The 27,438-nt window shown below is 43.7% G+C and overlaps 1 protein-coding gene across 1 annotated transcript in view; it reads right to left on the bottom strand.

The window, feature by feature from the left end:
* Nucleotides 1-3,268: 3,268 nt before the first annotated feature.
* The window catches only part of kcng2 (potassium voltage-gated channel, subfamily G, member 2), a 33,102-nt gene continuing 8,932 nt past the window's right edge, over nucleotides 3,269-27,438 (bottom strand). Inside the window, exons 3-4 of the mRNA XM_014142320.3 lie at nucleotides 26,747-27,332; nucleotides 3,269-4,781 (exon numbers count right to left, since the gene is read on the bottom strand). Of these exons, the coding sequence (XP_013997795.1) occupies nucleotides 3,960-4,781; nucleotides 26,747-27,332 (1,408 nt within the window). The 3' untranslated portion in view covers nucleotides 3,269-3,959. The remainder of the gene's footprint in view (nucleotides 4,782-26,746; nucleotides 27,333-27,438) is intronic.

The following is a 27,438-nucleotide window of genomic DNA, read 5'->3' on the forward strand; positions in this document are numbered from 1 at the left end:
TAAGCACACAACCAACACAACGCAAGAGTGACTTCTGGACAAGTCTCTGAATGTCCTTGAGTGGCCCAGCCAGATCCCGGACTTGAACCCAATCAAACATCTCTGAGAGACCTGAAAAAGCTGTGCAGTGACGCTCCCCATCCAACCTGACAGAGCTTGAGAGGATCTGCAGAGAGGAATGGGAGAAACTCCCCAAATACTGGTATGCCAAGCTTGTAGCGTCATACCCAAGAAGACTCAAGGCTGTAATTGCTGCCAAAAGTGCTTCAACAAAGTACTGAGTAAAGGGTCTGAATACTTATGTAAATGTGATTCGTTTTTTATTTTTAATAAAACTTGCAAAAATGTCTAAACCTGTTTTTGCTTTGTCATTATTGGGTATTGTGTGTAAATTGATGAGCAAAACAAACTATTTAATACATTTTTGAATATGCCTAATGTGGAAAAAGGGGTCTGATACTTTCCGAATGCACTAACTTTGAAAATGTGGCATTGTTTCAAAAGTACAAATTCAAGATTTGTCTGAAATTTGGTTTCCATGAAATAATCCTGTGGTTGAAATGTCACCCTCAAAACAACAGTTTTGTATTTTCCATGTTGGGCCAGTAACTGAAAGGTTGCTAGATCGAATCCCAGAGCTGACAAGGTACAAATCTGTCGTTCTGCCCCTAAACAAGGCAGTTAGCCCACTGTTCCTAGGCCGTCATTGTAAATAATAATTTGTTCTTAACTGACTAGCCTAGTTAAATAAAGATTCCACATCACAATACGTTGTCAAAATTATGTTGAAACAATGTTGATTCAACCAGCTTGTGCCCAGTGAGAATGTATTGCTTTTTAATTCTTGAGGTCTGTGTTTCTTAACTGAGCCCTGTTTACTTGTTGCGAACATATGCGTCCATTGTCCTGAGCCTGTCCACATTCAGATTTTGCCCACATTTTTAGATGGGTGTAGACGATTATAACTGATCATCTTCCTGACCACTTCCGGAGGTAGTCGGGGACGAATTGATTGGTTGGATGAAAGTTGTGGGCAAAGCTTAGTGACAGGTCAGTTTGTGGAGTTTGCAGGTGAGAGTCAAATAATGGAATGTCTCGAAGGGAGGCAGGTTGGAGGGCATTAAACACAAGTTTGCCAGTTCGAATCACAATGCACCTTTTGTTTTCCAACCTTAGCCAACATACTGAAGGGCAGCTGAACTCCACTAACTTCGCTGGTTGAAAACGGCCTGTTGCATCATTATTAGTCAGACATTGATTCTAGTGAAAAAATGTACTAAACTCAGCAAAGAAAGAAACGTCCTCTCACTGTCAACTGCATTTATTTTCAGCAAACTTAACGTGTAAATATTTGTATGAACATAACAAGATTCAACAACTGAGACATAAACTGAACAAGTTCCACAGACGTGACTAATATAAATGGAATAATGTGTCCCTGAACAAAGGGGGGGGGGGTCAAAATCAAAAGTAAGTCAGTATCTGGTGTGGCCACCAGCTGCATTAAGTACTGCAGTGCATCTCCTCCTCATGGACTGCACCAGATTTGCCAGTTCTTGCTGTGAGATGTTACCCCACTCTTCCACCAAGGCACCTGCAAGTTCCCGGACATTTCTGAGGGGAATGGCCCTAGCCCTCACCCTCCTATCCAACAGGTCCCAGACATGCTCAATGGGATTGAGATCCGGGCTCTGCGCTGGCCATGGCAGAACACTGACATTCCTGTCTTGCAGGAAATCACGCACAGAACGAGCAGTATGGGTGATGGCATTGTCATGCTGGAGAGTCATGTCAGGATGTGCCTGCAGGAAGGGTACCACATGAGGGAGGAGGATGTCTTCCCTGTAACGCACAGCGTTGAGATTGCCTGCAATGACAACAAGCTCAGTCCGATGATGCTGTGACACACCGCCCCAGACCATGATGGACCTTCCACCTCCAAATCGATCCCTCTCCAGAGTACAGGCCTTGGTGTATCGCTCATTCCTTCGACAATAAACACGAATCCGACCATCACCCCATGTGAGACAAAACCGCGACTTGTTAGTGAAGAGCACTTTTTGCCAGTCCTGTCAGGTCCAGCAACGGTGGGTTTGTACCCATAGGCGACGTTGTTGCCGGTGATGTCTGGTGAGGATCTGCCTTACAACAGGCCTACAAGCCCTCAGTCCAGCCTCTCTCAGCCTATTGCGGAAAGTCTGAGCACTGATGTAGGGATTGTGGGTTCCTGGTGTAACTCGGGCAGTTGTTGTTGCCATCCTGTACCTGTCCCGCAAGTGTGATGTTCGGATGTACCGATCCTGTGCAGGTGTTGCTACAAGTGGTCTGCCACTGCGAAGACGATCAGCTATCCGTCCTGGCTCCCTGTAGCGCTGTCTTAGGCGTCTCACAGTACAGACATTGCAATTTTTTGCCCTGGCCACATCTGCAATCCTCATGCCTCCTTGCAGATGAGCAGGGACTCTGGGCATCATTCTTTTGGTGTTTTTCAGAGTCAGTAGAAAGGCCTCTTTAGTGTGGTAAGTTTTCATAACTGTGACCTTAATTGCCTACCGTCTGTAAGCTGTTAGTGTCTTAACGACCGTTCCACAGGTGCATGTTCATTAATTGTTTATGGTTCATTGAACAAGCATGGGAAACAGTGTTTAAACCTTTTACAATGAAGATCTGTGTATTTGGATTTTTACGAATTATCTTTGAAAGACAGGGTCCTGAAAAAGGGACGTTTCTTTTTTTGCTGAGTTTATAGAGTGCATAGAGAGCATCATTTTTCATAAAGTCAGTATCTTCCAAAACTGAGATTTGAGAGACATAGGGAAGTGGTTACATCCCTAGATCCATTGGCTATTTGAGCGTTGTGTTTTGATTTAACGTTTGCCCACCAACACGGGATGGTAACGCCTAGCTCTTAAACTCTTGAAGGCATTCTGCCTTCTCCCTACAGTTTCCAGCCATTAGCTTTGCCCACGACTGGCTCATGTGAACTACAATTCCGACGCTGTGTTTTAACGTTTAGAAACGTCAATAATCATCGCTTGCGACACAGCTTTCAAAACATATGGCCCTTATCTTTCACCAGCGAGCAAAAATATACATTTACCGTAGCAGTTTCGTACAGTAAATGGGTGCCTCCATCCAATGAAACCACTTCCGCTACACTTCCCAAGTTCCGCTTACACACACACACGGGGGTTTGGTGCATGCTAGATAGCTAACAAAACTGCCCTATGCAGAAGATGCCTACTTCCAATGACTCTTGCGTGTCATGTAACCATGCCTGAAAGCAGAACCATTTATTAGTCAGAGATGTGCAACTGGGGGGAAACCTAACAGAATCATGGGTTGAAATTCATTCAATAAAGTTGTGTAGAAACATTACATCAGCCGAGGTCATAGTTTCCTTACATTTATTAAAATATGCAGATCCCGAGTCTAGATAGAAGCAAACTAAGCATTCAGAAATCTGTAAAATGTGTTAATCGTCAATCTTTCTTATTGCACTTATCTTATTGCAATCTTTCTTATCCTAAATATATACCAACATTATAATATTTTAATCAAAGGTGTTTTTCCACTAAAATAATATCTTTACCATACTGAATATTTGTGAGAGAGAAGCTTTCTCCCCATGCTGTGTTGCAGGGCTATTCTCCTGTGTTGTAGGGCTTCTATACTCCTGGGTGAAATGTCCTTTGACCACAGAGAACTTGTCTTTTTATCTTCTGGTCAGCTCTTCACCAATAATGTCAGCAAAAATACTTTTGCAGCTGTCTTATAAAATCTTAGAAACTCTATTGACGTCTGATGGACAGAGCTATGAGGATCACAAACGCCGGAGCTCCTATTCTTCTTAAGCTCGAGAAAAACATCCAATCCCTGTTTAGAGTCCTCTAGCTTTAGTAGTCGTTTCTCACAGAGCACTGCACAACCTCAGGCTCTCACATTGCACACACACACACTCAGTCTTGAGTCTGCATGGCCCTCCTCTGTGACGCAATGGCGATGGACTTCTTGCGTAATGCTGAGGCGGCGGCCTCAGTGATGCCATGATAACTGTCGGTCTCGGCCGAGTCCTCGCTGTTCTGAGACTTGGTGGAGTCCTGGAAGTCTGGTTTCTGTCTCAGCGTTCTGTTCTGCTCCTCCTTCAGCTCCAGGTAGGCCCGAGAGAACGTGTGGAAGATGGAGGTGACGGGGAACGCCATCAGGAGGATCCCACTGAGGATGCTGCTGAGCGCCACCACCTGACCCGGGATGCTCCGCGGCACCATGTCCCCGTACCCCACCGTTGTCATGGAGATCACCGCCCACCAGTAGGTGCCAGGGATGCTGGTGAAGTCATACTTGGCGCCCATCTCGCTCTCCGCCAGGAACACCAGAGGGGAGAAAAGTGCCATGGCAACACACAGGAAAAGGAGGAGCAGACCGAACTCGCGGGTGCAGCGTCGAACCGTCAGGCCTAAGGTCTGCAGCCCCAGGGAGTGGCGCGCCAGACGCATCACGTAGAAGATCCTCAGGGCCCGGAGTATCCGCAGCACCAGGCCCACCTTCTCCAGGTAGTTGTTCCCGCCGCTGGGCTTCTCCCCTCCCTCAGACAGAGAGTCTACGATCAAGGTAATGTAGTAGGGCAGGATGGCCACCACGTCGATGATGTTGAGGGGCGTCTTCAGGAACACACACTTGCTCGGCGTCTGGATGAAGCGCAGCAGGAACTCCAGAGAGAACCAGGCCACACACACCGTCTCCAGGACAAAGATATTGTAGCACCTCTGAGAACACTCACCCTGGAAGACAGAGGAAACCGTGTTAAGAAAAACACAGTGGAGGAGAGAGAAGAAAAAAGTGTTGTTGAAAAAGTTATGGGGTAAAAGTGTTAAGGTGAGCAACAATTATAATGCAAGACATTGTTAGGAAAGGACAACACATTCACTATTATAAAACACTATGGACAACTGTCTCCTAAATCACACAAGTCAGTTGTTCCTATCTGGCTCAAAGGACCAGTTCAAGAGCCACCTCCTCTACACCAGCGTGGGGGTGCTGGGGAGAAGAGGAGAGGGAGGGTGCCAGACTCCTCTACACCAGCGTGGGGGGGCTGGAGAGGGAGAGCTGGAGAGGGTTTTGTACAGAGCAGCACACAAAACAATCTGAATGTCCCTGTTAGTTGATTGGGATCAACAGGAAAAGAGATCAGAGTCTTTGATCAAACAGCCAGAGGGAGATGTCAATTTGTCTTCCTTTGTATTATAAAATAGACAGGCAGTCTGTCGGCAGTACTTTACATGATTTATAAAGGTAAGAGGAGAGGCTTTGACGATTCATTGAGGTTGAACACTGACTGAGGAAACATTATTCCCTTCCTTTAATTGACAAGTCAGTTGGGCTATACAGTACAATGTACAACTCTTTTAGACAAACCACCCTGGTAGCAATATCTGGTCATACGTACAGAATCTTTGTACCCAAGATATAAATTACTGGTGTCCATCCACACCAGTAATCTCTCTCTCTCCATTAAGTGAAAATTATTTCCTTCCTGGGATCAGCAGGGACAAAGCTAAAGCCAACTATGATTATAAATATATTATACATATAAATATACATTATAAATATATTAGACTTTCATTTACTTCTGACATGCTGAAATATCCTTACTTCCTGTAGCGTAATACATTTTCCATCTGCTCTAAATTGGTCCATAAATATTATATAACTGTAATTACATGTGATTATGAAAACAGGCCCAGAAGGAGAACTGTGAGAAAGGGGGCGTAAAGCCATCTATTATTATTTATTTGTATAAATAAATAACCCAAGCTGTTGGTCTCTCCTTTCATTGCACTCTCACTCTGGGAACCCTAGCTACGCTTCATCAACATGTTTAAGAACAAGTGAGCATAAAATAATGTCTTAATTACTTTTGCCAACTTTTTGTGACTTCCCTCTAGTTTCCTTCCGTTTCATTATACATTCTACCCAATTACTCCTTAAATGTTATTAGGGAACATGTGTCTTTGAGCAGCTGTTGAGCTCTAACCTGTTAGAGAATCATCACTTGTGAATAAGATGCAAGAGGTGCTTAAAAACCAATCCAGTGTATCCTTGGAAACATACATGGCATAGTGAGGGAGCGTAAGAACAGAGCTGGGGGACAATTTAGATTCTCAGTATTCTAGTAAATATCATTTAATCAAAGCAAAGCTGTGTATCTGAAAGGCTTAGAAGGCAGAACAGAAATAAACATTCACAAATATATCAACCAGAGGAACATAAACCGTTCTTCCATGTTTACTAATTCAGACAACATGCAACCACGTCACTATGCTTGGTTATTCACAGAGCACAACAATAAACCCACTGGCACAGACGTCTGGTTGAGTTATCAACTAACGTGAATTCAACATGACGTTAACAAAAGATGCCACCATGACATTGGATTTAGGTTAAAAGTTGGGTAAAAATAAATAAAAAAATTCCCTTGAGTTGATGACTTTGGTAAATCCAATCAGTTTTCCACGTTGATTCAACGTCATCACATCGTTGTTTTTTGTTTGTTAAAATGACATGGAAACAATGTTGATTCAACCAGTTTTTGCCCAGTGGGAAGTGTGCGTGTGCACACGTGTAAAACATATTTACAATTTGGCCTGTTGTTGTTGTAGTAACGTTGTCCTTTGCTGGGAATCTTTCTAGTTGAGTAGGCTACCTCACCGCAGACCCCTGTCCCCCTTCCCCATGCCCTACAGTGCTCTGTGATACACAGACACGGCTACAGTGGATCAAATTAAAAACACACAATTATCCGATTCAGCAAACATGCTACTCTGACCATATCAGAGCTCCAAACAGGCGTGCAGCAGCCATGTAGCGTGTTAACCAAACTTTTTCCACTCAGGCCCCCCTGCGTGCGCCACGTCTATTTCTATGGGCACAAGCACTGTTCATGAAACAATCTGTTCACACCCCTCTTGTTGGCGGAGAGAAAATGTTGCAGGTTTAAAGTGGGGTGAGGAGACGAGTGTTAATATAGCAGCTATGAACATGGCAGCCATTTTTGAATTTCAAGACTTCCCCATCTGAGAACACACATTTATTTGGTCTAGATTCTCCACCTTCTGTTTTAAATAAGAGCTGTGGTACATTCTCTATGTGAAGGAGTAGTAATCACTCATGTTTAGGAATGTATTTATGTTGTGTATATATACTGTATCTAGGATCCTAAAATGTCAAGTCATTGTCACATGTAATTCCAATTAATTGACCTTTTCCAATCAGCTCAACCTTTTCCTGTTTGTTTTAATGTTAGACTGAGTGGAATCCCTCTGGGTACACCACATCAATCCAACGGATAATTGGGTAATATTTGGTGGAGACGATCAATGACTACAGCCTATATTCACCCACTCAAAAAAGTAAGCTAAAAGTTAGTTGAATTTCCAATGTGTTATCACATATGCTTTCAACCATTTAAAAGCACAGCAAAGTTTAAATGGGAATGCAATGTCAGATATTTTGTTTATTTAAACAACAGATGAATGTGTTAACACTTTGCTTCATTTAATAGCAGAACCAAATGACCTGGATTGCATTTGAGATTACATTAAAAAGAATATGGTGCAAGTGATTAATGCCATTCGAGATTTTGCGCAGATTATAAAAGCAATTGTGAAGATCTCCACAGACCTAAGACGACCTATGCATGCTACCTTGAAGATGCACCTTTATAGGATTACATAAGAAGGAATTTAAAGTTACAGTAACCTCAATGTGGCCATGGATGCGTTACTCATTTTAAGGTTGAGTGTTACATTCGTATGTAAGTTGATTACCTTTAGGCTATTTACTGTGTTATAAAAGTAATATTGAATTGTGTTTGGTTGACAATGCAAATATCAACATTTAAAGGAAATGTATCTACTGCTTGGATAGTTCCATCTGTACCACTGGCTTAATCCCATTCTTTAATTTTCATTTTTGGTTGAGTTGCAGACATGAATCCAACATATCTTTTGTTAACTTGACGACAAGTTAATCGGCTATATATTGTTTTTCAAAAGTGATTCACGTCTCCATTTAAACAAAAAATCTAAGTTAAAGAATAGGACTAAATCAAACCAAACTTTAAATACACTTTCAATAATGTTTAATTTGATTTAGTCCTATTCTTTAACTATTTTTGGTTAAGCTGTAGATGTGACTCCAACATATTAATTATTAATTTGTAGACAAACTCCTTCAAAATGTTATAATTGATGATATATGATGTATTAAGTATGGTTACAATTCATTTGCTCTGTTAAACCTACCCTTTGGAATGACTTGGATAGCAACAGTGAATCTATTTAGTTTTAAGTGGGGATCTCATTAGTTATTCTCATGATAGCACAGTCAGTGACAAAATCATATCTAAGCAGGGCTGGGCTTGGTTAAAACCCTGGATGGGAGACCAAAGTAGATGTAGATAGATCAATTCTCCACTAGGTGGTGCTGCCCAGCCTATTGTTATTTTTTCTGATACTGGATATAATATTGAAGATCTGACGTTGTTTTAAAGGTACAAGTGCAACAGAGAAACCTTGTTTAAAATATGTTGACATTTCAAAATGGGAAAGCTGTTTTGAATGTGGCAGTGGTATCTAGTGGAAATCGCTCTGTCATTTCCCTTATTGCAAAAATGTTACACTGTTCGCTCAATTTCAGACTGTAGGCTGACACTTGGTAGTACATGTAGACTGTAGGCTGACACTTGGTAGTACATGTAGACTGTGGACTGACAGTTGGTAGTACATGTAGACTGTAGGCCGACACTTGGTAGTACATGTAGACTGTAGGCCGACAGTTGGTAGTACACGTAGACAGTAGGCCGACACTTGGTAGTACACGTAGACTGTAGGCCGACACTTGGTAGTACACGTAGACTGTAGGCTGACACTTGGTAGTACACGTAGACTGTAGGCTGACACTTGGTAGTACATGTAGACTGTAGGCTGACACTTGGTAGTACATGTAGACTGTAGGCTGATACTTGGTAGTACATGTAGACTGTAGGCCGACACTTGGTAGTACACGTAGACTGTAGGCCGACACTTGGTAGTACATGTAGACTGTGGGCTGACACTTGGTAGTACATGTAGAAGGTAGGCTGACACTTGGTAGTACATGTAGAAGGTAGGCTGACACTTGGTAGTACATGTAGACTGTAGGCTGACACTTGGTAGTACATGTAGACTGTGGACTGACACTTGGTAGTACATGTAGACTGTGGACTGACACTTGATAGTACATGTAGACTGTAGGCCGATACTTGGTAGTACATGTAGACTGTAGGCTGACACTTGGTAGTACATGTAGACTGTAGGCTGACACTTGGTAGTACATGTAGACTGTAGGCTGACACTTGGTAGTACATGTAGGCTGACACTTGGTAGTACATGTAGACTGTAGGCTGACACTTGGTAGTACATGTAGGCTGACACTTGGTAGTACATGTAGACTGTGGGCTGACACTTGGTAGTACATGTAGACTGTGGGCTGACACACCTGGTCATATACAGAGCCTTCAGAAAGTATTCACATCCCTAGACTTTCCCACATTTTGTTGTGTTACAGCCTGAATTGAAAATGGATTAAATTGATATTTTGTCACTGGCCTACACACAATACTCCATGTTTTTTGTTGTCGTCATTTTTACAAATTAATAAATGAAAAGCTGAACTGTCTTGAATCAGTAAGAATTCAACTCATTTGTTATAGCAAGCATAATTAACTTCACGATTAAAAATGTGCTTAACAAGTCACATAACTTGCATGGACTCACTCTGTGTGCAATAATAGGGTTTAACATGATTTTTGAATGACTACTTTGTCTCTGTACCCCACACATACAATTATCTGTAAGGTAAATAATGACTCAACCACAAAGACCAGGGAGGTTTTGCAATGCCTCACAAAGAAGGGCACCTATTGATAAGGTAAACAAACAAAATAATATTTGGATGGTGTAACCATACACCCAGTCACTACAAAGATACAGGCATCCTTCCTAACTCAGTTGCCTGAGAGGAAGGAAACATCTCAGGGATTTCACCATGAGGCCAACGGTGACTTTAAAACAGTTACATAGTTTAATGGCTGTGGAAAACTGAGGATGGATCAACAACATTGTAGTTACTCCACAATACTAAGCTAAATGACAGAGTGAATAGAAGGAAACCTGAATAGAATAAAACTATTCCAAAACATGCATCCTGTTTGCAAAAAGGCACTAAAGTAATACTGCAAAAAATATGGCAAAGCAAATAACTTTTTGTCCTGAATACAAAGTGTTATGTTTGGGGCAAATACAACACAACACATTACTGAGCACCACTATCCATATTTTCAAGCATAGTGGTGATGGCATCATGTTTTGGTTATGCTTGTAAATCGTTAAAGACTGGGGAGTTTTTTAGGATAACAAAGAAAGGGAATGGAGCTCAGCACAGACAAAATCCTAGAGGAGAACCTGGTTCAGTCTGCCCTCCACCAGACACTGGGAGATTAATTCCCCTTTCAGCAAGACAATAACCTAAAACACAAGGCCAAATCTACACTGGAGTTGCTTACCAAGAAGACAGTGAATGTTGGCAGAGTTACAGTTTTGACTTAAATCTACTTGAAAATCTATGGCAAGACCTGAAAATGGTTGTCTAGCAACGATCAACAACCAATTGGACAGAGTTTGAATAATTTTTAAAGAATAAAATGGGCAAATGTTGCACAATCCAGGTGTGGAAAACTCTTAGAGACTTACCAAGAAAGACTCAGCTGTAATTGCTGCCAAAAGGATTTCTACAAAGTATTAGCTCGGGGGTGTGAATACTTAATTTAAATATGTCGGTATTTCATTTTCAATACATTTGCAAAAAAAAAGTAAAACATGTTTTCACTTTGTCATTATGGGGTATTGTGTGTAGATGGGTGAGAAAGAAAATGTATTCAATCAATTTCGTATCAGAGAATTCTACAGGAGAATGTCAGGCCATCCGTCTGAGCTGAAGCTGAAGTGCAGCTGGATCATGCAGCAAGACAATGATCCAAAACATACAATCAAGTTTACATGAAAATGGCTAAAAAGCAATACATTTGAAGTTTTGGAATTGCCTAGTCAAAGTCCAGACCTAATCCCAATTGAGATGTAGAAGGACTTGAAACGAGCAGTTCATGTTTGAAAACCAACAAATGTCGCTGAGTTAAAGCAGTTCTGCATGGAAGAGTGGGCCAAAATTCCTTCACAGTGAAGTGAGAGACTGATCAACAACTACAGGGAGCGTTTGGTTGGAGTCATTGCAGCTAAAAGGTGGCACAACCAGTTGAGTGTAAGGGGGCAATTACTTTTTCACACAGGGGCATTAGTGTTGCATAACTTTTTTAATTAAATAAGTATGTAATTGTTGTGTCATTTGTTCACGCAGGTTCCTTTTATCTAATATTAGGTTTTGGTTGAAGATCCGATAACATTCAGTATCAAAAATATGCATAAATATAAAATCTGAAAGGGGGAAAATAATTTTTCTTCACGGCACTGTATACTGTATGCAAGAGAGGAGACAGAGGGAGGGAACAAGCAATAATTGTATTAATTCAAGACTAAAGTATCCCAAAGTCTCATGAGGAGGATTCAGAGTAAAGAATATGAGTTATTAGTATTCCATTTACGAACAGAAAAGCAACAATTCAAGGCAGAACAATTTAAAGATTTAAAGTAATTTCCCCTTGTTCTTTTTCACCTGTAAAGATGGTAACCTGAAAGCTCAGCTCTCCATTAAATCAGCCAGAGATCTCCCCAGTTATTTATCAGAGAGATGAAAATGGATATAACAAGTCCTACATTTCCACAGACATTACAGGGGGAGAAATAAGCCATTTTGACATTGATGAAATTGACATCCCAATTCTACTCTCTGAGGAGATAACTCTGGGGACACATTACATAGAGGACACACACCGTTTTTAAATCCTCTATTCATCCAGATAGAGACAATAAGCAGACCCATAAAACTGTGTGTGTGTGTGTGTGTATGCATGCAGCTGTTATGTGGCCCCGAATCACTCTCAGAGCAGTATTAGAACGGTCAAGCTAAGTGCTTTAAAATCACCATCATCACCTTGGATTTGTCCTCTGACGCTTTTACACAAACCACAACATTGTTTCTGTTTCAATGGATCCACACCTGCACAGAGGCAAAGGGATGTGAAAGTTAGAGCCTAACTGGAGTCAGGAAGACAAGGGTTGTCGGAACATCTCTGAGCAGGTGAGACAAGCCTGTCCTCTGGACGGAGGAACAAGCTAAATTCCTGAACAGAATGTAACATTTAACATGGTTGAGGATGCCAGCTCTTAGTGTAAGACTACAAATGTACAGTTGAAGTCAGAAGTTTACATACACCTTAGCCAAATATATTTCAACTCAGTTTTTCACAATTCCTGACATTTAATCCTCGTAAAAATCCCCTGTCTTAGGTCAGTTAGGATCACCACTTTATTTTAAGAATGTGAAATGTCAGAATAATAGTAGAGAGAATGATTTATTTCAGCTTTTATTTATTTCATCACATTCCCAGTGGGTCAGAAGTTTATATACACTCAATTAGTATTTGGTAGCATTGCCTTTACATTTTTTAACTAGGGATAAACGTTTCGGGTAGCCTTCCACAAGCTTCCCACAATAAGTTGGGTGAATTTTGGCCCATTCCTCCTGACAGCGCTGGTGTAACTGAATCAGGTTTATAGGCCTCCTTGCCGCACACACTTTTTCAGTTCTGCCCACAAATTGTCTATACGATTGAGGTCAGGGCTTTGTGATGGCCACTCCAATACCTTGACTTTGTTGTCCTTAAGCCATTTTGCCACAACTTTGGAAGTATGCTTGGGGTCATTATCCATTTGGAAGACCCATTTGCAACCAAGCTTTAACTTCCTGATTGATGTCTTGAGATGTTGCTTCAATATATCCACTTAATTTTCCTTCTCATGATGCCATCTATTTTGTGAAGTGCACCAGTCCCTCCTGCAGCAAAGCACCCCCACAACATGATGCTGCCACCCCCGTGCCTCACGGTTGGGATGATGTTCTTCAGCTTGCAAGCCTCCCCCTTTTTCCTCCAAACATAACAATGGTCATTATGGCCAAACAGTTCTATTTTTGTTTCATCAGACCAGAGAACATTTCTCCAAAAAGTATGATCTTTGTCCCCATGTGCAGTTGCAAACCGTAGTCTGGCTTTTTTTAAATGGCGGTTTTGGAGCTGTGGCTTCTTCCTTGCTGAGTGGCCTTTCAGGTTATGTCGATATAGGACTCGTTTTACTGTGGATATAGATACTTTTGTACCTGTTTCTCCAGCACCTTCACAAGGTCCTTTGCTGTTCTGGGATTGATTTGCACTTTTAGCACCAAAGTACGTTCATCTCTAGGAGACAGAACGTGTCTCCTTCCTGAGCGGGTTGACGGCTGCTTTGTCCTATGGTTTTTATACTTGCGCACTATTGTTTGTACAGATGAACGTGGTACCTTCAGGCGTTTGGAAATTTCTCCCAAGGATGAACCAGACTTGTGGAGGTCTCCAATTTCTTTCTGAGGTCTTGGCTGATTTCTTTTGATTTTCCCATGATGTCAAGTAAAGAGGCACTGAGTTTGAAGGTAGGCCTTAAAATACATCCACAGATACACCTCCAATTGACTCAAATGATGTCAATTAACCTATCAGAAGCTTCTAAAGCCATGGCACACTTTTCTGGAATTTTCCAAGCTGTTTAAAGGCACAGTCAACTTAGTTTATGTAAACTTCTGACCCACTGGAATTGTGATACAGTGAATTATGAGTGAAATAATCTGTCTGTAAACAATTGTTGGAAAAATTACTTGTGTTATGCACAAAGTAGATGTCCTAACCGACTTGCCAAAACGATAGTCTGTTAAAACAAGAAATTTGTGGAGTGGTTGAAAAACAAGTTTTAATGACTCAAACCTTAGTGTATGTGAACTTCCAACTTCAACTGTAGTAGATTTTTATCCTGCTGGTCTAGTTGTTCATGAGTTTAGCTTATTGCTGAAACATCACATCATGATAAACTGATTCTGAATCTACATCTCAATAAAGAAAGTGTTCTGGGGATTTAATTTAATTCGTTTCATTTGCAGCCATAGTGGGAAGATCTGTGCCATCAGAAGCCTGCTGTTAATGGATATTAGCTAAATGGAAGAGGATGGTGGGTGGACTCCATTCAAAAAAGGTTATTAGCTCTGGCTAATGAAGATAGTTGATCTGGATTTCACTAAAGTGTTTAGTCACAATATTGTTCTGCTTAACAATAACACATGAAAATACAGCCCACAGCATAACCTACACACCTACAGCATGGGACTACACAACTCTCCTTCACCACCCCCCCCCCCCCCCCCCCCTTACGAAAAAAGATCGCAGTCAGAGTGCAGTATAACTGCACCGTTTTCTTTTACTGCAGTCATTTTTGAAGTGTAACTGAAGTTAGAGTGCAGTATAACTGCAGTTCAACTGCCGTACACTGCAGTTATTCTGCAATTGCTGCGTCCAAAATACCAGTCGACTGCAGTTACTGCACTTTTACAGCAATTACAAAATGGCAATCTTTTTTTGTAAGAGTCCAAACATCGAGATGGGAACACACAGAAAACAAGGGAAGGTCTTGGTTTGGGTAGTTAGCTCGCTAACGCTATCCCTCTTTGTACTGTAGCTAACCCTCCATGTAGCAGGCTCTCTAACCATCCATATAGCTACTGTAACTAGGGACTACAGACAATCATGGATGTATATGTGTAGGGAAGTATTTAAACACTTGCTTAGGTCCAACCTCTGATCTTTCCAAGCATTTTTTATATGCTAAAACAGGATATAAATTGTAAGAAAAATAAGAAAACATATCAAATCATACTACTGTATGTAAACGTTTCCCTCAAAACCTTCCCCACAGAGACCGATGTCTTTCATCCGGATTGGCTAAACACATTCTTCGCACGCTTTGAGGATAACACAGTGCCACCAACGCAGCCCGCTACCAAGGACTGTGGGCTCTCCTTCTCCGTGGCCGACGTGAGTAAAACATTTAAACGTGTTAACCCTCGCAAGGCTGCCAGCCCAGACGGCATCCCTAGCCGCGTCCTCAGAGCATGTGCAGACCAGCTGGCTGGTGTGTTCACAGACATATTCAATCGCTCCCTATCCCAGTCTGTTGTCCCCACATGCTTCAAGATGGTCACCATTGTTCCTGTACCCAAGAATGCAAAGGTAACTGAACTAAATGACTATCGCCCCGTAGCACTCACCTCTGTCATCATGAAGTGCTTTGAGAAACTAGTCAAGGATCAGATCACCTCCACCCTATCTGACACCCTAGACCCACTTCAATTTGCTTACCGCCACAATAGATCCACAGACGATGCAATTGCCATCACTCTGCCCTATCCCATCTGGACAAGAGGAATACCTATGTAAGAATACTGTTTATCGACTATAGCTCAGCATTCAACACCATAGTACCCTCCAAGCTCATCATTAAGCTCGAGGCCCTGGGTCTGAACCCCGCCCTGTGCAACTGGGTCCTGGACTTCCCGACGGGTCGCCCCCAGGTGGTGGGAAACATCACCGTCACTCCGCTGATCCTCAACACTGGGGCCCTACAAGGGTACATGCTCAGCCCCTTCCTGTACTCCCCGTTCACCCACGACAGCGTGGCCAAGCACGCCTCCAACGCAATCATCAAGTTTGCAAACTACACAACAGTAGTAGGCTTGATTACCAACGATGATGAGACAGCCTACAGGGAGGAGGTGAGGGCTCTGGGAGTGTGGTGCCTGGAAAACAACCTCTCACTCAACAAAACAAAGGAGATGATTGTGGACTTCAGGAAACAGCAGAGGGTGCACCCTCCTATCTACATTGACAAGACTGCAGTGGAGAAGGTGGAAAGCTTCAAGTTCCTGGGCATAGACATCACTGACAAACTGAAATGGACCACCCACACAGACAGTGTGGTGGAGAAGGTGCAACAGAGCCTCATCAACCTCAGGAGGCTAAAGAAATTTGGCTTGTCAACTAAAACCCTCAAACTTTTACAGATGCACAATTCAAAGCATCCTGTCGGGCTGTATCACCGCCTGGTATGGCAACGGCAACGCCCGCAACCGCAAGGCTCTCCAGAGTGTGGTGCGGTCTGCCCAACGCATTACCGGAGGCAAACTACCCACCCTCCAGGACACCTACAGCACCCGATGTCACAGGAAGGTCAAAAAGATCCTCAAGAACATCAACCACCCGAGCCACTGCCTGTTCACCCCGCTATCATCCAGAAGGCGAGGTCAGTACAGGTGCATCAAAGCTGGGACCGAGAGATTAAAAAACAGCATCTATCTCAAGGCCAGACTGTTAAACAGTCATCACTAGCACATTAGAGGCTGCAGCCTGTAGGCATAGACTAGAAATCACTGGCCACTTTAAGGAATGGAACACTAGTCACTTTAATAATGTTTACATATCTGGCATTACTCATCTCATATGTATATACTGTATTCTATAGTATCTTAGTTACTTAATAATGTTTACATATCTTGCATTGCTCATCTCATATGTATATACTGTATCATAGTCCATTCCGCTCTGACATCGCTCGTCCATATATGTATGTAGTCTTAATTCATTCCTACTTAGATTTGTGTGTATTGGGTATATGCTGTGTAATTTGTTAGATATTACTTGTTAGATATTACTTGTTGGATATTGCTGCACTGTCTGCTAGAAGCACAAGCATTTCGCTACACCCGCAATGACATTGGATAAAATTGGATTTGATTTGAACTAGCTAACCCTCCTTGTAGTTAGCTCTCTAACCATCCTTGTAGCTACTGTAGCGTGTTACCCTTACAAAAAAAGATAGCAGTAATTACAGCATACTGCAGTTATACTGCACTCTGACTGCATTTGTTTTGTAAGGGTAACCCTCCTTGTAGCCAGTGGCGGTTCTAGACCATTTCAACTGGGGGAGCCAAGCTGGGGCCAGTTGTACTGTTAGAGGGGCAGGTTACATTAGACGTTATTGTTGTCATATCGTTTTCTTCACTCATTAGCAGGCAAAAGACCATGTTCATAATCATTCAACAATTTATTTGCATTTTCTGTCTAATAATAGGGATGTAAAAAAAGAACGATTGCAAAAATGTATGTAAAAATTATTTCATACTCCACATTTAGGGGGGCCACAAGGGGGTCCAAAATTGTTGTCACAGGGGCACTGCTCCCCCCCCCCCCCCCCAGAACCGCTAGTGCTTGTAGCTACTGTAACTAGCTAACCCTCCATGTCGCTAGCTCACTAATCCTCCTTGTAGCTACTGTAGCTTGCAATCCCTCCTTGTAGCTACTGTAACTAGCTAACCCTCCTTGTAGTCAGCTCTCTAACCCTCCTGGTAGCTACTGTAGCGCGATAACCCTCATAGTTACTGTAGCTCACTAACCCTCCTTGTACTCCGATTAATTTCCCCTTTGAAGATACAGCACTTCCTCAGTCCCCTCACCCCCCTCTCCATCGTTCTTTCACCCCGACGTGGAGGTCTCTTTGATAGTGGGAGAAGCCTGCAGAGGTTCTCTTTAATCATTTTAAAGCTTTTTTGATGTCATTCAGGAGATTGTCAGTTTATTCCACCACAAAGACACTCCAGCAGGAACCCTGAGGTCTCAGAGGCACAACTACTAGTTCAGAAACACCCAAAAAAGATGATGATATAATTACTTCATATAGTTACTTCTCTCAGGCTGTCAGTGGAATTGATGCAGTAGCATTAAGTGGCCAATTTCTAACCCCTATGCGACCCCCAAGAGAACAATCTCTGGCTCAATGTGCCTTCAGAAAGTATTCACACCCCTTGGCCTCTCGTCACTGGCCTACACATAATACCCCATCATTTCAAAGTGGAATTATGTTTTAAGACAGTTTTACAAGTTAATTAAAAATTATAAGCTGAAATGTCTCGAGTCAATAAGTATTCAACCCCTTTGTTATGGAAAGCCTATAAGTTCAGGAGTAAAAATGTGCTTAACAAGTCACAAATTGCATGGAATTGCAATAATAGTGTTTAACATGATTTTTGAATGACATATAATTATCAGTGAATTTCAAACAGAACCACAAAGACCAGGTTTTCCAATCCTTCGCAAAGAATGGCACCTATTCGCAATAATTATGTGAATTCTGCCATCTACTGTGCAGGTGGACAATAAATTAAATAATGCAAGGTAAACATTTTTTGATATATACACATTGCAGAATAATAGTAAAGACATCAAAACTATGAAATAACACATATGGAATCATGTAGTAACCAAAAAAAGTGTTAAACAAATCAAAATATATTTTATATTTGAAATTATTCAAAGTAACCACCCTTTGCCTTGATGACAATGTATTAAAAATGAAAAAATAAGTGGAAATATCACATTTATAAAAGTATTCAGACCCTTTACTCGGTACTTTGTTGAAGCACCTTTAGCAGCAATTACAGCCTCGAGTCTTCTTGAGTATGATGCTACAAGCTTGGCACACCTGTATTTGGGGAGTTTCAAGCTCTGTCAGGTTGGATGGGGAGTGTCGCTGCACAGATATTTTCAGGTCTCTCCAGAGATGTTCGATTGGGTTCAAGTCCGGGCTCTGGCTGGGCCACTCAAGACATTCAAAGACTTGTCCCGAAGCCAATTCTGAAAAAGAATCCAGCACCTTCTTCACCATCCTCGTGACTTCAATAGGGCTTCTCAAATCAAATGTTATTTGTCACATGCGCCAAATACAACCCTTAACTACATTTTCTAAACTGCATTGTTGGTTAAGAAAATGTTTACTAAAAAACTAAAGGAAAACATAACTTAGAAAAAAAGTAACACTAAATAATAATAAGAAGAATGAGGCTACATTATATACAGGGGGGTACTGGTACCAAGTCAATGTGCGGGGGTACAGGTTAGTCAAGGTCATTTGTACATGTAGGTAGGGGTAAAGTGTCTATGCATAGATAATAAACAGCGATTAGCAACAGTGTAAAAACAAAGGGGGAGGGGGGGGCTGTCAATGTAAATAGTCTGGGTGGCCATTTGATTTATTGTTCAGCAGTCTTATGGCTTGGGGGTAGAATCTGTTTAGAAGCCTCTTGGACCTAGACTTGGCGCTCCGGTACCGCTTGCCGTGCGGTAGCAGAGAGAACAGTCTATGACTTGGGTGAGTGGAGTCTTTGACAATTTTTGGGGGCCTTCCTCTGACACCGCCTAGTATATAGGTCCTGGATGGCAGGACACTTGGCCCCAGTGATGTACTGGGCCGTACGCACTACCCTCTGTACCGCCTTACGGTCGGATGCTGAGCAGTTGCCATACCAGACGGTGATGCAACCGGTCAGGATGCTCTCGATGGTGCAGCTGTAGAACTTTGAGGATATTTTTATTTAACTAAGCAAGTCAGTTAAGAACAAATTCTTATTAACAATAACGGTCTACCAAAAGGCCTCCTGCGGGGACGGGGGCTGGGTTTAACATTTTAAAAAATATAGAACAAAAACATACATCACGACGAGACACCACAACACTACATAAGAGACCCAAGACAACATAGCATGACAGCAACACATGACAACACATCATGGTAGCAACACAACAACAACATGGTAGAAACACAAAATGGTAGCAGCACAATACATGGTACAAACATTATTGGGCACAGACAACAGCACAAAGGCCGGACTACTGCAATGCTCTACTTTCTGGCTACCCGGATAAAGCACTAAATAAACTTCAGTTAGTGCTAAATACGGCTGCTAGAATCCTGACTAGAACCAAAAAATGTGATCATATTACTCCAGTGCTAGCCTCCCTACACTGGCTTCCTGTGTAGGGAGGCTAGTGTAGGGAGGAGCAAGGGCTGATTTCAAGGTTTTACTGCTAACCTACAAAGCATTACATGGGCTTGCTCCTACCTATCTTTCCGATTTGGTCCTGCCGTACATACCTACACGTACGCTACGGTCACAAGACGCGGGCCTCCTAATTGTCCCTAGAATTTCTAAGCAAACGGCTGGAGGTAGGGCTTTCTCCTATAGAGCTCAATTTTTATGGAATGGTCTGCCTACCCATGTGAGAGACGCAGACTCAGTCTCAACCTTTAAGTCTTTACTGAAGACTTATCTCTTCAGTAGGTCCTATGATTAAGTATAGTCTGGCCCAGGAGTGTGAAGGTGAACGGAAAGGCTGGAGCAACGAACCGCCCTTGCTGTCTCTGCCTTGCCGGTTCCCCGCTCTCCACTGGGATTCTCTGCCTCTAACCCTATTACAGGGGCTGAGTCACTGGCGTACTGGTGTTCTTCCATGCCGTCCATGGGAGGGGTGCGTCACTTGAGTGGGCTGAGTCACTGACGTGGTCTTCCTGTCTGGGTTGGCGCCCCCCCCTTGGGTTGTGCCGTGGCGGAGATCTTTGTGGGCTATACTCGGCCTTGTCTTAGGACGGTAAGTTGGTGGTTGGAGACATCCCTCTAGTGGTGTGGGGGCTGTGCTTTGGCAAAGTGGGTGGGGTTATATCCTGCCTGTTTGGCCCTGTCCGGGGGTTTCATCGGATGGGGCCACAGTGTCTCCTGATCCCTCCTGTCTCAGCCTCCAGTATTTATGCTGCAGTAGTTTATGTGTCGGGGGGCTAGGGTCAGTCTGTTACATCTGGAGTATTTCTCTTGTCTTATCCGGTGTCCTGTGTGAATTTAAATATGCTCTCTAATTCTCCCTTTCTCTCTTTCTTTCTCTCGGAGGACCTGAGCCCTAGGACCATGCCTCAGGACTACCTGGCATGATGACTCCTTGCTGTCCCCAGTCCACCTGGCCGTGCTGCTGCTCCAGTTTCAACTGTTCTGCCTGCGGCTATGGAACCCTGACCTGTTCACCGGACGTGCTTGTTGCACCCTCGACAACTACTATGATTATTATTATTTGACCATGCTGGTCATTTATGAACATTTTAACATCTTGACCATGTTCTGTTATAATATCCACCCGGCACAGCCAGAAGAGGACTGGCCACCCCTCATAGCCTGGTTCCTCTCTAGGTTTCTTCCTAGGTTTTTGGCCTTTCTAGGGAGTTTTTCCTAGGGAGTTTTTCCTAGCCACCGTGCTTCTTTCACATGCATTGCTTGCTGTTTGGGGTTTTAGGCTGGGTTTCTGTACAGTACTTTGAGATATCAGCTGATGTACGAAGGGTTATATAAATAAATTTGATTTGATTTGAACAATACATCACGCGAAAAAGCCACAACTGTCAGTAAGAGCGTCCATGATTGAGTCTTTGAATGAATAGATGGAGATAACACTCAAACTGGACAGTTTTTTTCTGCAGCTCGTTCCGGTCGCTAGCTGCAGCGAACTGAAAAGAGGAGCGACCCAGGGATGTGTGTGGGATCTGGGGATGCATGCCAAATCTTTTCAGTCTCCTGATGGGGAAAAGGCGTTGTCGTGCCCTCTTCATGACTTTGTTGGTGTGTTTGGACCATGATAGTTTGTTGGTGATGTGGACACCAAGGAACTTGAAACTCTCGACCCGCTCCACTACAGCCCCGTCAATGTAAATGGGGGCGTGTTCGGCCCTCCTTTTCCTGTAGTCCACGATCATCTCCTTTGTCTTGTTCACATTGAGGGAACAAGGTCACTGCCAGGTCTCTGACCTCTTCTCTATAGGCTGTCTCATCGTTTGCATGCTAGCTTGCTTGCCCCGGTCTGCTAACTGCTAGCCCCGGTCTGCCAACTGCTTGCTTGCCAGCCCCGGTCTGCTAACTGCTAGCTTGTTTAGCCCCGGCCTACTAACGGTTAGCATTGGCCTACTAACTGTTAGCATTGGCCTGCTAACTGTCTGAATCGCCGTATCCCCAGTCAGCCCAATCACACACTGGACCCATATGTTCACTTGGCTACGCATGTCTCTCTCTTATATCAATATGCCTCGTCCATTACTGTCCTGGTTAGTGATTACTGTCTTATTTCACTGTAGAGCCACTAGCCCAGCTCAATATGCCTTAACCAACCATGTTGTTCCACCTCCTACATATGCAATGACATCACCTGGTTGAAACGTCTCCAGAGACTATATCTCTCTCATCATTACTCAATGCCTAGGTTTACCTCCAATGTACTCACATCCTACCCTACCTTTGTCTGTACTCTATGCCTTGAATCTATGCTATCGTGCCCAGAAACCTGCTCCTTTTACTCTCTGTTCCGAACGTGCTAGACGGCCAGTTCGTATAACCTTTAGCCGTACCCTTATCCTACTTCTCCTCTGGTGATATGGAGGTTAATCCAGGTCCTGCAGTACCTAGCTCCACTCCCACTCCCCAGGTGCTCTCATTTGTTGACTTCTGTAACTGTAAAAGCCTTGTTTTTTTTACTCACTGCTTTAGCACACTCTGCCAACCTGGATGTCTTAGAAGTGTCTGAATCCTGGCTTAGGAAAACCACCAAAAACCCTGAAATCTCCATCGCTAACTATAACATTTTCCGCCAAGATAGAACTGCCAAAGAGGGTGGTGTTGCAATCTACTGCAAAGATAGCCTGCAGAGTTCTGTATTACTATCCAAGTCTGTACTCAAACAATTCAAGCTTCTACTTATACAAATTCACCTTTCCAGAAACAAGTCTCTCACTGTTGCCGCTTGCTATAGACCTCCCTCTGCCCCCAGCTGTGCCCTCGATACCATATGTGAATTGATTGCCCCCCATTTATCTTCTGAGCTCGTGCTACTAGGTGACCTAAACTGTGACATGCTTAACACCCCGGCCATCCTACAATCTAAGCTTGATGCCCTCAATCTCACACAAATTATCAATGAACCTATCAGGTACAACCCCAAATCTGTAAACACGGGCACCCTCATAGATGTCATCCTAACTAACTCGCCCTCCAAATACACCTCTGCTGTTTTCAATCAAGATCTCAGCGATCATTGCCTCATTGCCTGCATCCGTAATGGGTCTGCGACCAAACGACCACCCCTCATCACTGTCAAACGCTCCCTAAAACACTTCTGCGAGCAGGCCTTTCTAATCGACCTGGCCGGGGTATCCTGGAATGATATTGACCTCATCCCGTCAATAGATGATGCCTGGTTATTCTTTAAAAAGTTCCTTCCTCACCATCTGAAATAAGCATGCCCCACAAAAAAAATTTGAACTAGGAATAGATATAGTTCTTGGTTCACTCCAGACCTGTCTGCCCTTGACCAGCACAAAAACATCCTGTGGCATTCTGCATTAGCATCGAATAGCCCCCGTGATATGCAACTTTTCAGGGAAGTTAGGAACAAATATACACAGGATATACACAGGCAATTAGAAAAGCTAAGGCTAGCTTTTTCAAACAGAAATTTGCATCCTGTAGTACTAACTCAAAAAAGTTCTGGACACTAAAGTCCATGGAGAATAAGAGCCCCTCCTCCCAGCTGCCCACTGCTCTGAGGCTAGGAAACACTGTTACCACCGATAAATCCACTATAATTGAGAATTTCAATAAGCATTTCTTTACGGCTGGCCATGCTTTCCACCTGGCTCCCCCTACCCCGGTCAACTGCCCGGCACCCTCCACAGCAACCCGCCAATGCCCCCACCATTTCTCCTTCACTCAAATCCAGATAGCTGATGTTCTGAAAAAGCTGCAAAATCTGGACCATACAAATCAGCCGGGCTAGACCCTCTCTTTCTAAAATTATCTGCTGAAATTGTTGCAACCCCTATTACTAGCCTGTTCAACCTCTCTTTCGTATCGTCTGAGATCCCCAAAGATTGGAAAGCTGCCGCGGTCATCCCCCTCTTCAAAGGGGGCGACACTCTAAACCCAAACCGCTACAGACCTATATAATTATCCTACCCTGTCTTTCTAAGGTATTCGAAAGCCAAGTTAACAAACAGATTACCGACCATTTAGAATCCCACCGTACCTTCTCCGCTATGCAATCTGGTTTCAGAGCTGGTCATGGGTGCACCTCAGCCATGCTCAAGGTCCTAAACAACATCATAACCGCCATCGATAAGAGACATTACCGTGCTGCCGTATTCATCGACCTGCCCAAGGCTTTCGACTCTGTCAATCACCACATTCTTATTGGCAGACTTGACAGCCTTGGTTTCTCAAATGATAGATAGAGTCCAGTGTGTCAAATCGGAGGGCCTGTTGTCCGTACCTCTGGCAGTCTCTATGGGGGTGCCACAGGGTTCAATTCTCGGGCCGACTCTCTTCTCTGTATACATCAATGATGTTGCTCTTGCTGCTGGTGAATCTCTGATCCATCTCTACGCAGACGACACCATTTTGTATACTTCTGGCCCCTCTTTGGACACTGTGTTAACTAACCTCCAGACGAGCTTCAATGCCATACAACTCTCCTTCCGTGGCCTCCAACTGCTCTTAAACGCAAGTAAAACTAAATGCATGCTATTCAATCGCACCTGCTCGCCCGTCCAGCATCACTACTCTGAACGGTTCTGACTTAGAATACTTGGACAACTACAAATACCCGGGTGTCTGGTTAGACTGTAAACTCTCCTTCCAGACTCACATTAAACATCTCCAATCCAAAATTAAATCTAGAATCAGCTTCCTATATCACAACAAAGCATCCTTCACTCATGCTGCCAAACATACCCTCGTAAAACTGACCATCCTACCGATCCTCAACTTCGGTGATGTCATCTATAAAATAGCCTCCAACACTCTACTCAACAAACTGGATGCAGTCTACCACAGTGCCATCCGTTTTGTCACCAAAGCCCCATACACTACCCACCATTGCGACCTGTACGCTCTCGTTGGTTGGCCCTTGCGTCATACTCATCGCCAAACCCACTGGCTACAGGTTATCTACAAGTCTCTGCTAGGTAAAGCCCCGCCTTATCTCAGCTCACTGGTCACCATAGCAGCACACACTCGTAGCACGCGCTCCAGCAGGTATATCTCACTGGTTACCCCCAAAGCCAATTCCTTCTTTGGTCGTCTTTCCTTCCAGTTCTCTGCTGCCAATGACTGGAACGAACTGCAAACATCTCTGAAGCTGGAGACTCATATCTCCCTCACTAGCTTTAAGCACCAGCTGTCAGAGCAGCTCACAGATCACTGCACCTGTACATAGTCCATCTGTGAACAGCCCATCTATCTACCTACCTATCTCATCCCCATACTGTATTTATTTATTTATCTTGCTCCTTTGCACCCCAGTATCTCTACTTGCACATTCATCTTCTGCACATCTACCATTCCAGTGTTTAATTGCTATATTGTAATTACTTCGCCACCATGGCCTATTTATTGCCTTAACTTACCTCATTTGCACTCACTGTATATAGACTTTGTTTTCTTTTGTTCTACTGTATTATTGACTGTATGTTTTGTTCATTCCATGTGTAACTCTGTGTTGTATGTGTCGATTTGCTATGCTTCATCTTGGCCAGGTCGCAGTTGCAAATGAGAACTTGTTCTCAACTAGTCTACCTGGTTAAATAAAGGTGAAATAAAAAAATTAATTAAAAAAATTGTTGATCAGGCCTACCACCGTTGTGTCATCAGCAAACTTAATGATGGTGTTGGAGTCATGCTTGTCCACGCAGTCGTGGGTGAACAGGGAGTACAGAAGTGGACTAAGCATGCACCCCTGAGGGGCCCCCGTGTTGAGGATCAGCACGGCAGATGTGTTGTTGCCTACCCTTACCACCTGGGGGTGGCACGTCAGGACGTCCAGGATCCAGTTGCAGAGGGAGGTGTTAGGCCCCAGGGTCCTTAGCTTAGTGATGAGCTTCGTGGGCTTATCCTTATCCAAAAAACGCATTTCAACAAGCAATGACTCATTTTCAAATTTTTTGGTTCAATTCTTGGGCTTCACTGTTATCTACTCATCTTTTTCACTAACTGTGCTTGACTCACTTTCAGCTTCAAACAACACTTCTGCTTCAGCCATCTCAACCTCTCCTCCATCAAAGATTCATCTCCACAGAGAACGAGTCACCCTGCCCAAACTCATTTGCCCACAGCTGTAATCGCTGCCAAAGGTGATTCTAACATGTATTGACTCAAGGGTGTGAATACTTATGTAAATTAGATTTCTGTATTTCATTTTCAATGCATTTGCTAAATGTTCTAAAAATATGTTTTCACTTTGTCATTATGGGGTATTGTGTGTATATGGGTGTGAAAAACCCCCATCTATATTTCATCCATTTTGAATTCAGGCTGTAACAACAAAATGTGGAATAAGTCAAGAGGTATAAATACTTTCTGAAGGCAATGTTAATTACTAAGACCATGTGGGCAAATAAGATTCCTTTATTGCATGAATAAGAGCAAGACCAGAGTGCAGCAGCAGTGACCTGGCAAAGGGAATAATCTGGTATTCATGTAATTGAAGTTGTAGCGTGTAGTGTAGCAGTCGTCCCTGACAACATCCCTGAACCATCACACTACCTCTGTGATGATGAGTTACTATCAGAGGGAAGACTCACTATGCGGAGGTTGTCCCTCAAACATCATCCGACTAACAGCAGAATGCAGATATGGATGTACCCAGAGTTTTTCCAGGTCTGTAAGTCGGTCAGGTCAAACTCCTGGCCCAATATATAACCCAACTGAGTGTGACCCGGAAGTAAAAGCCTGTGAGCAGAAAATAAACAGGAAGTGAACTCACCCTCTCCTCCTCCTCCCTGAGGTCAGGCATGGTACTGATGCAGAGTGTTACCGCGGTGATGGCCACAAACACCACCGACAGAAAGGCAAAGATCTTCCCAGGAAGTCCAGATTGAGGGTTCTCCACCATGTCGTGGAGCCTGCGCATACACCCCGCTGTGCGGCTCTCCTCCTCCTCCCCCCCCGCCCCGGGGGGCCCAAGCCCATCCTCACAGCTTTGGGGGGTCAGGGTGGTGGTGAGCTCTGCTTCCTCCTCCTCCATCCTCAGCTGCTCCTTGAGCTCCTCCTGTCTGATGCGTAGCTTCCTGAGGCAGCACCACTCCAGCCTGGTGTCCTCCAGGCCCCAGTAGACAAGCTCCTCCTGGAAGGACAGGGCACACATCTCCCTCAGCAGTCGGAGCCGCCCTGCCGCCAGGAACGTCACAATGGTGCGGAACGCAGATGGGCTGCGGTCGAAGAAGAACTCCTGGCGCCCGTCGTCGTAGTCGTCACACACCTCCATGATCTCATCCAATGAGCTGCAGCTCCTCAGCCGGCCCAGCCGCGTCAGAGGGAACTCCTCCAGAACGGACCAGGGGATACGGTACCTGGTGGGAGAGGAAACATATGTTTCTGTGCCCAGTTTATATGCCTTTTAAACCTTGCACCGGAGGCCTCCCGAGTAGCGCAGCGGTCTAAGGCACTGCATCGCAT

The sequence above is a fragment of the Salmo salar genome, chromosome 14, assembly GCF_965601325.2.
Source record: "Salmo salar chromosome 14, fSalSal1, whole genome shotgun sequence".
Lineage (NCBI taxonomy): Eukaryota > Metazoa > Chordata > Actinopteri > Salmoniformes > Salmonidae > Salmo > Salmo salar.